We start from the raw sequence: 14,726 nt of genomic DNA, 5'->3' as shown, positions 1-14,726 counted from the left end.
AACCTCTAGTTCAATCATAAACTGAATGACGGGCGACAGGGAATTGAGATATTGCAGCAGCCCAGATCTGATCCCTGGGGTACAATTGAAAAAATATCGTCAACATAACGACACCGGAGAGTGATAGGAATTGGTAAGTTCAAGGAAATCTGACTCAAGTTCTTCCATGGTGATATTGGCCACGATAGGACTAACAGGGGCACCCATAGCTGTGCCCTGTATTTGGCGAAACAGAGTCATTGAACATGATCACACTCCCCGTTAAACACAGATTGAGAGCAGTACAAATATCATCTGTAGAGAGCGAGGTTCTATCTCCCAATGTGGCATCCCTGCTCAAAAGACGTCTCATGCAGGCAATGGCCTGTTGTACAGGAACAGAGAAACCACATCAAAGGAGACCATAACCTCTCTCTCAGAAATAATAAAATCTTTAATAATACGCAGAAAATGCGTATTACTGGAAACAGTTTAAACAGTTTTCCCAACAAGGGGTGCTAATAATTTTGCAACACGTTTAGAAAGTTCATAGGTAGGTGTATGACAACAAGACACAATGAGCCATAAAGGAACATCAGGTTTATGGATCTTTGGAAGTCCATAAAACTGTGGGAGTCGACAACCTGTCGCATGAAGCTTCCAGCGGACATTCTTGGTAATCTTATTGGCTAAAAACCAAGAATGCACAAGTTTATTAACTTTGGATTCCAACTTCTCCAACACTTTCACAGGGGAGTCTTGCACAGTTTCATAAACTTCCCGATCCTGCAATAGAGCGAGGGCTTTACAAATATACTCAGACTTGTCCAAGATAACAGTGCGCTGCCCCTTATCTGCAGGCAAAACTACAATAGTGCCATCTTTGCACAAAGAAGAATGAGCTTCCCATTGACATCGTCTGAGGTTATCAGTAATAGGCCGGATGTGCTGCAAAATCGAAGCTGTTTTAAAGCGAATTATGTTATCAGTCTCTTCAGGTAGCTTGTTGAGAGATGCTTCCACACCCATAGCCAAATGTGTAATGGGAGGTTTACAAGGAAGGACCACAAACTTCATGCTGAGGGTCAAGAGATCATGTTGCTCCTTAGATAATTGTTTGCTACTCAAGTTCAAAACAAACTGCAAATTATCTCTCATATGTGTGTTCCTAGCAGTATATGCTTCTCATAATAAAGAGTTAAATTTATTCTGCTGACGTACATGATACGCTTCAGTCACATGCATGGCTTGGGAACACAAAACATGAACCACTGTAGAAAATATAGGGGGAGGGACCAAACCTCTTTAATTCTTGCATGAGCCTGGATTTGTTCATGATAATCCTTTTCAATTCTTGATGAACACTAACAATCCAGATTCCCAATATTTTCAAACCAAAGCCAAAGCAGGCACGCCTCATACAGTCACAGGAGAACACTTCCTTGAATCTTTTATTATATATATTTTAATTCTTTTATCTTATTGTATTTTAACACTTTTCTTTTATTTCTGTTTTATCTTATGTATGTATTATAATTTTATTTTATTAGTAAATTAATTTTGTTAATTAATTTTGTTAATTAACAGAATTAATTCTGTTAATGTTCGGCGGCCATATTTGATCTCCGATGCGTGGACCTTTACGCGCATGCGCGAAGACACAATCACTATTTAAGTTGCAGGTTTAGCCTGATTCGATAATTTTCATTCCTGTGATCACGACAGTCGGTCGAAAAGCATTGTCAGCTTCAGGAAGGAAAATCGTTTTGAATATTTTCGTTAGATTCTTTTAATTGCGTTAATTTGAATTTTAATTGTTTTGAATTGATTTTGAATTGTGTTAAATTGATTATTTAATTATTTATAATTTACTTTAATTATTTATATTTTACTTTAATGTACCGGTAAGTTGTCAATTTTTTCGTTTTTTCCGTTTTAATTTCTGGAGGGTATCATACGGAAGTGTTCCACGTACTATATTGAGGTAAACTCCTCTTATTAATTTACTAATATCATTATCAACGTAGAACATATTGAGTATTACAGCTCTGATTCATACTATCTAATTTTATTTTAATAAATTTATTTTAACTAGTTAGTCGGTCATCGCAAGAAACTTTGATGATATAATGCAATCCGATGCACAAGGCCTGTTCTCTAAACTAATTGAGGTGTATAAGGCCTTGAATGGATTGAGCTCAGTGCTAATGGGATTCTTCTTTTTCTTCTTCTTCCTCTTGCTCAGATTACTCACCTGAGGGGGCATAAATTCATATTGAGGAAAGACAATTGTAGAATAGATGTGCGGAAATTTGCCTTTAGCCAGCGGGTGGTTGATAGTTGGAACAAACTTCCATCTGTTGTAGTGGAGGTCCAAAACTTAAATAAGTTCAAAGCAGAACTAGACAAGCATTTGGAGTGAATGGATGGGTGAATTGGGAAGGGGGGTTTTTTTTTTTTTTTTGGCTAATGCTATATAAGCTTGCTCTCGTATCAAGTTTTTACTAATGCTAATGTACATATATCTTTAAAACATAATATACATTTTAATTTTTGATGTTTTAGCCCTCTACCAGGCATGATAAAAATATATTAGCAGGTACATTGGTGTACTTTCTCCACCATTGTTATGTTTGTAATAAAGGTGTTAAATAATGCAAAATTGTTCACTTTTTGAAGCCAACTTTATTTTCAATCTGTTATGAATGCCACTGTGAAAAATCCATTTTTTTATATTAAAAATGTATATTTTTTAATTACTTTTTATAAAATAACCCCACCCCCCACACTGTACCCTTTATATGTGCATTTAGACATGTTTTTATAACCTATCCACTGCTGCTTTTTAATTTAGAATAAAAGTCTGGGAAAGCCATTTGGGCAGTGCCAGAAAGCAGTTCTATAGCATTCCAGCTAAAACAGATCTCTTAAAAAAATTCTTATAATTTTCAGTTTCTAAAAGTTAGGCAGGTATGCAAATGAAAATCAATATTTATTATTTTCAGGATGATTACTGGAATTTAGAGCAGTTTTAAAAACTTGCTTGCCAGCTGTGACCTTTGTGCTTAAGAACTTGCGGTTTTGATTTCTGAGCCTAACAAACACATCCACCTCTCCCTTTTTTTCACATTTAAAATAGCAAATAGGCATTTTTTGAAAGCTCTAAAGATTTTTTGTTAAAAGAAGCATCTAATTCTGAATTCCACCAAAATTTTAAAAATAGAATGTATTTTTAAGGCTGCATGTTTTGTAATGAATGTGAATCATGTGGTTAGTAATTTACTTGGAGTTCAACAGAATAATCAATAAGCAAATCCAAAATGCTCTCTCTTTATTCCATTAAGACCCCATAGGTCAGAGCAGTTTACAACTAATCATTTTGATAAGAATATAATAATTACTGTATTTAGCAGTGATGAGCACTCAAACCACTATAAGCTCAAACAAGCGATACTGTACTCCTGTGCTGACTGTTCAGATATGCCTCCTTTTGTGACTGTGCACATAATATACATTTTTTCATGTGAATTCATTTATACATTTTGAAGGTTTTTTTCAATGTGTTATCAGCAAATTATGTCTATGTATGTGTGTACTTGAAACTGTCATCTATATCAACAGTGTTTACAGGTAATAGTAGATTTTTTTTTTTATATTTATGATAGTTTTGAAAATTGGCTTAGGAAGGCATACTCTTCCTTAGCCAATTTTCTAAGCCAAGATTTGAGACAATGTGGGCTTACTCAAACAGAATTTGAAGAAATTCTCTGAAATTCACTCCAGAAGTTGATAAAACTGAAACAAATAATACATACATTAGCATTAGCATTAGTTGAGGCATACGTTGGAAGAAAGCAAGCTTATAGAGCATCAGCCCAAAAAAAAAAAAAACCTTCCCATTTCATCCATCCAGTCACTTCAATTGTTTGTCTAGTTCAGCCTTAAATTTATTTAAGCTATCAACTTCCACAACAACAGATGGAAGTCTGTTCCAGCTGTTCAATCAACCTGCTGGCTAAAGGCAAACTTCCACACATCTATTCTACAACTGTCTCTCCTCAATTTGAATCTATGCCCCCTCAGGTTCTTAATCTCGGCAAATGGAAGTATCCCATCAGCATTGAGCCCAAACCATTCAAGCCCTTGTACACCTCAATCAGATCACCTTGCAGGTGGCTAGTCTCCAGATGCTGCAACTGACAGAATTTAAGCCTCTCCTGGTAAAAGAACCCCTTTGTTCCTCTCACCAATTTTGTTGCCTTTCTCTGTACTCGTTATAGTAACTCTACATGCTTCCTAAAGCACCTCCATAGCCAGGTGGGAAGGAGCAGCAGTGTGTAGCACACGCTTCTTCATTAGACCGGGGTTCGAGCCCGTCACCACCAAATATGGATGATGCGGAAAGGTCAGGGAATGACCACCCCATATCCCGGAGCAATATGGCCTTAGTTGCTAATGCTCCTAAAAACCAAATAACAAACAACATAACAACATCCTTCCTAAAATGAGGCATCCAGGCCTATACACAGTACTGAAGGTGTGGCCTGACCATTGCTGTATACAAAGTTATAATCACCTCCTTGTCTGCTAGCAAAATTCATATATATATCATTGACAAAACTCCATGACCTGCTCTGGCAGCCCATCTGCACTGCTCAGAGAAATTCCTATTCAACTGCACAATTACCCCCAGGTCTTTTTCATTCTCCACCTCTCTGAGTGTAGTGCCACATAGTTGGTATGTTTCTCTTGGGTTAATGCTACCCATATGTAGTACTTTATCCATTGCAGCAACTTGCCCCAATGCCATACTGCTCCAGTTTGTACAGCAGTCTTCCAGGTGCAACAGTATCAAAAGCTTTCCTGAAATCCAAGTATATGAAATCAAAATTATTTTTTGCATCCAGTTCCTTTCTGACCACATCGTAGTATCCAATCAAATTGGTCAGACAAGACTTCCTCTTAACAAACCCATGCTGTCTTAACTTTTACTGCAGTCTTGTCTAGATGATCCTGCAATTTTTATTTAACCAGTGACTCCATTATTTTCCCCAGAACATAAGTTAAACTAACAGGTCTATAATTATTTGTGTCACCCTTTGAACCCCCCCCCCCTTGTGAATTGGGATACATTTTCACAGCTCCAGTCCACGGGGTCCTCCCCTAAATCTAAGGATGCGCTCATAATTATGGCCAAGGGTTTCTTACTTCCCTCGCTGCCTCCTTCAATATAACTGGATAGATTCCATCTGTCCCAGGTGCCTTTATGTTTAACTTCAACAATTTCACCTCCACTTTGCTCTCTGCTATTACAAAATCATTTAGCTCACTGTTAGAGTTTAGTAAACATCTGTCCTCCCCTTCCTTACAGAATTCTTCACGTGTGAATGTAGATGTAAATGTAGAGGATAAAATAACATATATACACCGATGAGCCAAAACATTATGACCAGCGACTCGTTATGCAAAACGAAGCAACTTCTGGTGAACTAATGCGTGAGTTGGGACACGGTATAAAAAACACATACTGAGCTCCGTTAATCAGCGTTACTCTTGTTATTCAAATGGGAAAGGCAATGGACTTAAGAGAGTTTGACAAAGACAAAATTGTAATGGCCAGACAACTGGGTCAGAGCATATCCCAAATTACATGGCTGGTGGGGTGCTCACAGTCAACCATGATTAGTACCTACCAAAAGTGGTCCAAGGAGGGGAACCTACGAACCACCTGTGAGGTGTTGGATGACCACGGCTTATCGATGCTCGAGGTGAGCGAATGCTCTCGCAGATAGTACGTGGCAACAGAAGAGTGACTGTGGTGCAGCTCACCAGGAATTGGAATGCTGGTGATGAGAGTAATGTGTCACAACACACAGTATATCGAACCCTGCTGAAAATGGGGCTGTGTAGCTGCAGGCCGCTCCGAGTGCCCATGCTAACCAGTTCACCGGCGACAGCACCCACAATGCACACGCGAGCACCAAAGCTGGACCTTGAATGATTGGAAGAAGGTCGTGTGGTCTGATGAATCACGTTTCCTCTTGCACCATGTGGATGGCCGGGTACATGTGCTTCGTTTACCTGGGGAAGTGATGGTGCCTAGATGCACCATGAGACGAAAACAAGCCGGTGGTGGCAGTGTCATGTTTTGGGCGATGTTCTGCTGGGATACCCTGGGTCCAGTCATCCATGTGCTGGGCACTCTAATGTCTACCACCTATCTAAACATCACCTGCTGACCAGGTACACCCTTTCGTGACAACAGTCTTCTTCTCTGGCGGTGCCATCTTTCAGCAGGATATGCACCATGCCACACCGCCTGGATTGTTCGAGACTGGTTTGCAGAACATGAGGATGACTTCCAGGTATTGCCCTGGCCTTCAAATTCCCCAGACATCAATCTCATCAAGCATTTGTGGTTTGTGTTGGAACTGCAACTCCGATCTGCGGCGTCTCAACCATGGACTCTACAGGAGTTAAAGGATCTACTGGTTACTTGTTGGTACCAGATACCACAAGACACATTTAGAAATCTTGTAGTGTCCATGCCTCACCGGGTACAAGCTGTTTTGGCTGCACGTGTAGGATCAACATCATATTAGGTAGGTGGTCATAATGTTTTGTCCCATCGGTGTAAGTGCACTATACCTTGAATTTGAAAATAAAATACTGATTGTATGGATTAAAGATTTGCCTGTTTAATTTGTAGTACTTTGAGAAAAATAAAAAGGTAAGTCCTTTAATTTATATTATTAACAAATGTAGAGGCTGTTATTGTACAGACAAAAAAAAAAAGAGCTATTTTGTCCTTAAGGCAAAATATGCCCATGCTTTTTTCCAGTGTACAGTTATATGACAGCTGATATTTTTCTCATTTAAAAAAAGTACATGGGTGCAGTCAAAAATTTCTGAGAACATAGTATAAAATAGATAGATGCAAAATTCTGTTTTTTATTTTCAATGTATTCCCCCAAAGTTCAGTGCACTTATTGTATTTAATCTGTAGAGTTTAATCCTCCAAAAAAAAAAAAAAAAAAAAAAACCCTTCATGTTAGCACCAAACTAGGCTTCGACAACTGCTTTTGTCTAAATCATCATTTAAAACGAGTTCCATCAAGATGAGACTTGAGGTTTCTGAATGAATAATCATTATATGAGGCCAGATCTAGACTATTTTGGGGAGATTTATTATTCAGATCCACATTCATGAATTTTAGCATGTGCAACATGGGCCTTGTGCACCATTCCATTATCATGGAGAAGCAAGACATAATGAACCAGCTTTCTTTATCTTTTTTTTTTCTCTCACAAATTTCAGCTTTTACCTCTGGTATAAAATTTGATTTTTATTGTAGATGCAAGGTAATCAATTAACAATACTCCCTTTGTGTCCCAGAACAATTTAGCATTAGTAGAGGCATATGATGCAACAAAGCAAGCTTGTGCAGCATCAGCAAAAAAAAAAAAACCCGCTCCCATTTCACCCTTCCGTTCGTTCCAAATAACTGTCCAGCTCAGCCTTAAATTTATTTAGGCTATCAACTTCCACAACAAAAGATGGAAGTCAGTTCCACCGATCAACTATCTGCTGGCTAAAGGCAAACTTTCACAGATCTATCTTATAACTGTCTTTCCTCAATTTGAATTTATGCCCTCTCAGGTGATTATTCTGAGCAAGAGGAAAAATTCCATCAGCATTGAGCATGCTCAAACCATTCAAGGCTTTATACACCTCAATCAGATCACCTAGCAGGTGCCTAGTCTCCAGACACTGTAATCTGCAAAACTTGAGCCTTTCTTTGTAAGAGCAACCCTTCATTCCATTCATAATCTTGTTGCCCTTCTCTGTTCTCGTTCCAACAGCTCTACATCCTTCTTAAATTGAGGCCTCCAGACCTGTATACAGTATTCAAGGTGTGGCCTGACCATTGCCTTATACAAGGGGATAATCACCTCCTTATCCCTGCTAGGAAAATTCCTGTATGTCATTGACAGGACACCATGAGCTACTCTTGCAGACCGTCTGCACTGCTCAGAAAACTTCATAGCTGCCTACACAATTATCCCCAGGTCCTTTTCATTCTCTACCACTGTCAGTGTAGTACCACAGAGTTGATACATTACTCTGGAGTTACTGCTTCCCATATGTAGTACTTTACATTTGTCAATGTTCAACTTCATTTGCCACCTCTCACGGTGCCTCCGTGGCCAGGTGGGCAGGAGCAGCAGTGCGTAGCACACGCTTCTTGATTAGACCGAGGTTCGAGCCCATGAACACCAAATATGGAGGATGCGGAAAGGTCAGGGAATGACCACCGCACATCCCCGGAGCAATATGATACTATAACAGTTTCTAGTTGCTAATGCTCCTAAAAACCAAAACAACAAACAGCCACCTCTCAGCCCATCTGCTCAACTTAAGTAGATTGGCCAACTCTCAATTTGGTCAACTCTTTTCCAGTTGATGGTTGGATTCAAACCTTTTGGGGTTGGAGATTCCTTGTGCTACCACTGCATGCTTTCTAATTTTAATTCACAGTATAAAAATGTGGCCATGTTTCATCACCGATCACAAAATGGGATAAAAATCTATTTGGATTATCAAGAATTGATTTTCAATTCTCTTTTGATGACTGTACGCTGTGATGTTTATCATGAATGGAAAGGTTTCTAGGAGCTCATCTTGCATAAACTTTGGACGTTTCTAAATGCTCATGTGTGATTATTAAAATGCTTCCTCTATGGGAAATGTTAAGTACTTTTTGAGTTAAAACACTTTAATTCTTATGTTTTCTAAAATTTGCCATTCACCAGTGTTATTAATGAAACTGATAATGTGTATCAAAAGTTTTCTGTTAATATCTGTATAACAGATTGTAATAATGGTTGAAATAATTCATTATGATTGACTCTTTTGTAATCTAGTATATGTGCTGCTGAAATTATTTATGCATTTTTTTTAAAATGATACCTATGAAGATATTATAATAACATAGTGAAGATAGTATAATAGCATAGTAAAAATTTAGAGTAGCATTTAAACTAAAAAAATAAAATGTAAATTGACAGGTTTCACAACATCTAAAGGTGAGCTTGTTCGAGCTATACTTTTTCCTAAGCCCGTGAACTTTAGACTCTATAAGGAACTCTTCAAGAGTATGATTATATTTTTCATATTAGGTAAGGTGAAGACAACTTTTATCTTTCTAGTGTCCTTGTTTAGCATTATTACTTCATTACCATTCATTTGCTTATAGTTCTTCATTTCTTGTAGGTATTCCTGCAATGATCTATACAGGGGTTGTGTGGTACAGGCTTGGAGTAAGTTTTCAATCATTATTTCTTTAATTTTAAAACAAAATAAATTTAAAACTGTTTAGTGTATAGATTACTAGAAGACATTATATAAGTTTGTGAAAGTCTGCATACTTTTCTTTTTACTTCTACCACCAATGAGAATTTCTACATATGCATATTTGAAAGAATCATAATAAAGGAACACATCATATGAAATTTTGCTCATGTTTAGACCATGTCAAGTAATACTTTGATTCAAAATTTCAACTACCAAGCACCAACTAAAAGTATTGGGGGGAGAAGACAGAGAGTGGTAATCAATGGACACTGCTCATCGTGGACTAATGTTATTAGTGGAGTCCCTCAGGGTTCAGTGTTGGGTCCATTGTTGTTTTCTGTGTTTATAAATGATATTGATGATGGTATATCAAGCTTAATGTCCAAGTTTTCAGACGATACAAAGATTGGCAGGGTTGTTAAGGACACTATTGACGCTATGCTGCTGCAACAGGATCTGGAAAGGTTCAGCAGATGGGCTGAGAGGTGGCAAATGAAGTTTAACATTGACAAATGTAAAGTACTACATATGGGAAACAGTAACCCCAGAGCAACGTATCAACTCTGTGGTACTACACTGACAGTAGTAGAGAATGAAAAGGACCTGGGAGTGATTGTGCAGGCAGATATGAAGTTCTCTGAGCAGTGCAGACGGGCTGCAGAGTAGCTCATGGTGTCTTGTCAATGATATACAGGAATTTTTCTAGCAGGAATAAGGAGGTGATTATTCCCTTGTATAAGTGTAATGTTAATTAATGTTGAATGAGTATTTTGCATCTACATTCACACATGAGAAATTCTTTAGGGAAGGGGATGACGGAAGTTTATCAAACTCTAACAGGGAGCTAAATGATTTTGTAATAACTGAGAGGAAAGTGTAACAGAAGTTGTTGAAGTTAAACCTAAGAAAGGCACCTAGGGAGACTGATGTAATGCTGGGGCCTTTCTGGTGCAGGCCCAGAACAAAAAACACTATCAGACTGCTAACATTGCAGCATGGTATGATATGGGACAAAATTAGTTTTGCTGACATTGGCATGATGTAAGATAAATGCCAACACAGGCCCCTGGACCTGGATGGGATAGCCATACTAGCATTAAACTAGATGGACTACTGACATTGTCTTGTGGTGATGTGGGATAGTTATTTCCTGACACTAGTCTCAGGGATAGTGTGGGATTGCCATTTGACAAATATGATTATGAAGAAGGGCATTAAAGGGGCAGGACTCACCACCACTGGCTTGTTCCTGCCAAGCAGCATCCACCAATTTTCACATTTGACTCTATGTTTGGTTTTTTTACCATGTGGTGTGTAAAGTGTAAAGTAAAGTGTGTTTAGGATCAAACGGAACCAGGGATTTCCCCCCTCTCCGCGTAGTTTTCATTGTCTTGTGATACAGTACGCTGTAAAGGCCAGAGATTTAAAGGTGTGTGGATCTTGTGGTGTGTAATGTTGTGTATCATTGTTCTTCTGGCCTATAAGCCACTGGGACCCTGATGGGGCCTACTGTTGCCCACACTTAACCTTGGGGAGGTTGACCAGGTATACAGTTTTAAATTTTTACTCTGGCAAGTCTTGCCACCTTTCCTGAGATTTCAGTGGCTAGGACCTAAAAAAAATATTGTAGGGGCGAGCCTTAGAATTGGAAAGGCCAAATGTTTATAAACGCGATTTAATTTAGATGTGATTAAGTTTGAACTTTGTGTGGGGCATACACTAGCTGTAGGTAGATTAGGGGGAGAGGCTGAAGACTTGGGGGTGAAAGCTAGAAATATGGGGATGATAGAGAAGGCAATCCCAATATGGTCAGTGAGGCCGGCCCAGGCCCCACCAGGATAGCAGGGGATGGAAGACCAACCCCCCCCTCCCCTGTCAGGGATGGGAGTAAAAGAAAACCAGGCAAGTGTCCAGTTTAGATCGCCAAGATGGCATAGGAGCAATGAAGCTGCATGACACTTCAATATCCAATGTTTACCATGTGGTATGGGATTACTGACACAATCCCCCTAGGGACTGGTGTCAGCAATCTGTGGGAATCTGGCATGTCACAGGCTCACAGAGGGTCCAGCCATCATTGAGATGGTGACCTGCCCCACATAGGGCACCTTAGCCCTGTAACTTTATCCTTTTCACACCTTGTGTATGGCTTCCTACCTCCTACTTTCCCCTCTTTAGTTTAGTAAAGTTTTTAGTAAAGTTTAGTTTCACCTAAAGAGGCGGCCCCTGGGGTTCCACCTTTTCCCTCCCTAACTCAACCTGATGGATGATTTCCCTCCATCCACCCCTGGCCCCGGGTGCCAAGCGTATTTCGAGGCCAAGCTATATTCTTGCGATTCATAAAGTGCTCTTGATAAGCGATTGAAATTATATTTTACGTTCACATTTCTTTAAACAGTCTTACTTTAAAAACAGTTCTATACTTGAAAAGTAACAAGTAGAACACAGAACGGAAATACACCTTTCTTTACATTTTCCTCTATTTATATTTTTACTAATTAACTAACACTTCAACTGCTTGGCCTCCGAGCGGCACTGCTCCTGCCTCCCCGTGGCGGGGCCGGTAACCTGAGGGAAAAGTTATCCTCCAGGGCGAAAAGGAGTAACGATGGATATAAATGACTATCCACCACTAGAGCCTTCAAATTCAAGGCCAGACAAACCAAATGATGATGACTCAAATCAACCAAAAAGGCTCCGAAGAGAAGTGCAGAGCAATGAGATGCCAAACTTCCTTGTAATACATTCGCTCTCCAACCAGCCTGTCAGCAAATTATCACCTTTTGTCATCCAAAGATTTTTGGAATCCATTGCTGGTACACCGAAAATGGTTAAACGACTGCAATCCGGAGACCTCCTAATCGAAACAGCCTCCTCAAAACATTCAGAGTGACTGCTTAAAACAACAACTTTTGCTGGGCTACCCGTATCTATCACTCCCCACAATACGTTAAACTCGTCAAAAGGTGTGATCACAGAGTGGGACCTGATTACAGTATCTGAAGAGGAATTAGTACAGGAACTGGGCAATCAAAAAGTAATTAGTGCAAAACGTATAAAGACCAAAAAAGATGGAAATCTTGTTCCAACCCTATCCATAATTTTAACATTCAGCACCCCAGATTTGCCATCCTCAGTAAAAGCTGGCTATTTAAACTGCCGAATACGGCCTTACATACCTAATCCCCTACGTTGCTTTAAATGCCAAAAATATGGACACTCGCAACAAGCATGTAGAGGTGATGCCATTTGTCCCATTGTGGTTCCAAGGAGCATACACAAACACTGTTCAGCCTCAAGTCCCATTTGCCCCAACTGCAAAGAAAGTCACCCAGCCTTTTCGAAATCTTGTGAAATGTGGAAAACGGGGAAGAAAATCCAAAAATATAAAATAGAACACAAAGTTACGTACCCTGAGGCATGCAGACAGATTACGTCGACCATGCCCAGTCGTTCATATGCATCTCACACTTGAAGCTTTAATTCAACAGCAGCTCAAACAGATGTATCAATACCTCCCTGCACATCTCTAGCTAACTGGGTTAAAAACACATTATCAAACCCTGTAAAAGACACACATCAAATTAAAATCAGTGAATCGACCAATACTCCAATCAGTATCCCAGTTGAGACTCGGACAGTCCTGCATGACAAAGAAAAACTAAAAACTACTAAACACAACAATAAACCTGAATCATCCACTGGTAGTATGGAAGTAGATGTAAACCCAGATCATGAAGAACCATTACTAGAACTTCACGCAAACGATACTATGGATACCGGACGCCCTACCTTCCCGAAAAGAGACTGAAAAAAATCCTCCTCAAACAAAAAACAGTCAGATGAATCATCCTCAACTAAACCAAAATGAACCACAGCATCTTACAATGGAATTGCAGAGGCTTTCGTTCCAACACAGACGATATTCAATACCTAATTAACCAATATTCTCCGGTTGCCTTTTGTTTACAGGAAACTTACCTAACCACACAAATTTCTCCTTCAATAAAGAACTATTGCATTTATCGAAGAGATCGAAATACCGCTAGCACTGCCCATGGTGGTGTGGCAATTCTAGTAAATTCAAAGATCCCAACTAAACATATCCCACTCCAAACCAAAATAGAAGCTGTTGCTGTTCGTATAATTCTCCATAGTGCAATAACACTAGTCTCAATATACCTACCACCAAACTGTACTAACTCCTTAAAAGATCTTGAAGACCTCTTTGTACAGATACCTCCACCTCTCTGTATATTAGGAGACTTTAATGGGCACCACCCATTATGGGGCTCTCCTAAATTGGATAGACAAGGCCGACTAATTGAAAGTTTTTTGGAGGCACTAAATCTCACTATACTCAATACAGGTGCACCGACACACATACAGCTACCAACAGGACACACCTCAGCAATAGATCTCTCAATTTGTTCACCAGTACTAGTCCCAGTCATAGAGTGGTATGTAATAAACGATCCCATGGGCAGTTACCACTTCCCAATAGTATGCAACTTTCTGAAAGCAAAGACTCATTCAATTCAACCCTGCAGAAAGTGGAAATTTGTCCGAGCAGACTGGGCAAAATTTCAATTATCAATTGACCTCGATGAGGAAAAAATCCGCCTCCAGCCCATTGATGATGTGACAGATTACATCACGTCGCATCTTCTAAATGTGGCTAAAGACACAATACCACTATCAAATCCGCCGGGCTGAAAGCATTATAATTACTGGTGGAATGACAAATGCACCACAGCAAAGAGAGCAAAAAATAATGCCTGGAATTTGTTTCGAAAATATCCGAGCACAGTCAATCTCATCAATTATAAGAAATTAAGGGCAAAAGCACGCTTCATACAAAAGCAAGCAAAGAAAGAATCCTGGACCCGTTTTGCATGCAGTTTTCACAGAAATACTGATCCCAAAATAATATGGAAAAAAATTAGACAGCTGTCTGGTAAGTTTCCTACCATACCTTCTCCAATCCTCTCCTGGAATGGGAAAGATCTCTCTAATCCTGTAGATATAGCTAATGCTTTAGGCAATACTTTTGCAGAAATCTCAGCAACGTCAGCCTATACTACCGCATTCCAAAGAATTAAAAACAATAAAGAAAAGCATGCTATTCATTTTCAAACTGCCCGTCTTCTCCCATATAACAAACCTCTGCAATATTCTGAACTTTTATATGTCATTAGAACAGCTCACAATGGTGCTGCTGGGCCAGATGGGATTTATTATGTCATGCTACAACATCTTGATGACAAAGCTTTGCGCTTGCTGCTGATTTTTTACAATCGCATATTTTTAGAAAATGTTTTTCCAGCATCTTGGCATCACTCTACAATTTTGGCATTCCTGAAGCCTGGAAAAGATCCATCCAACCCAAATA

General features: G+C 39.3%; 1 protein-coding gene across 2 annotated transcripts in view; it reads left to right on the top strand.

The window, feature by feature from the left end:
- The window catches only part of LOC150075172 (polyamine-transporting ATPase 13A3-like), a 409,674-nt gene that overhangs the window by 155,211 nt on the left and 239,737 nt on the right, over positions 1–14,726 (top strand). For both annotated transcript variants that reach the window (XM_090388296.1, XM_090388295.1), the window contains exons 10-11: positions 9,049–9,159; positions 9,254–9,300. In XM_090388296.1, coding sequence (XP_090244422.1) covers positions 9,049–9,159; positions 9,254–9,300 — 158 coding nt within the window. The remainder of the gene's footprint in view (positions 1–9,048; positions 9,160–9,253; positions 9,301–14,726) is intronic.

This window comes from Mastigoproctus giganteus, chromosome 14 (assembly GCF_048544385.1).
Source record: "Mastigoproctus giganteus isolate SK-2022 chromosome 14, ASM4854438v1, whole genome shotgun sequence".
NCBI lineage: Eukaryota > Metazoa > Arthropoda > Arachnida > Uropygi > Thelyphonidae > Mastigoproctus > Mastigoproctus giganteus.
This window is presented reverse-complemented; position numbering and strand designations above follow the sequence as displayed.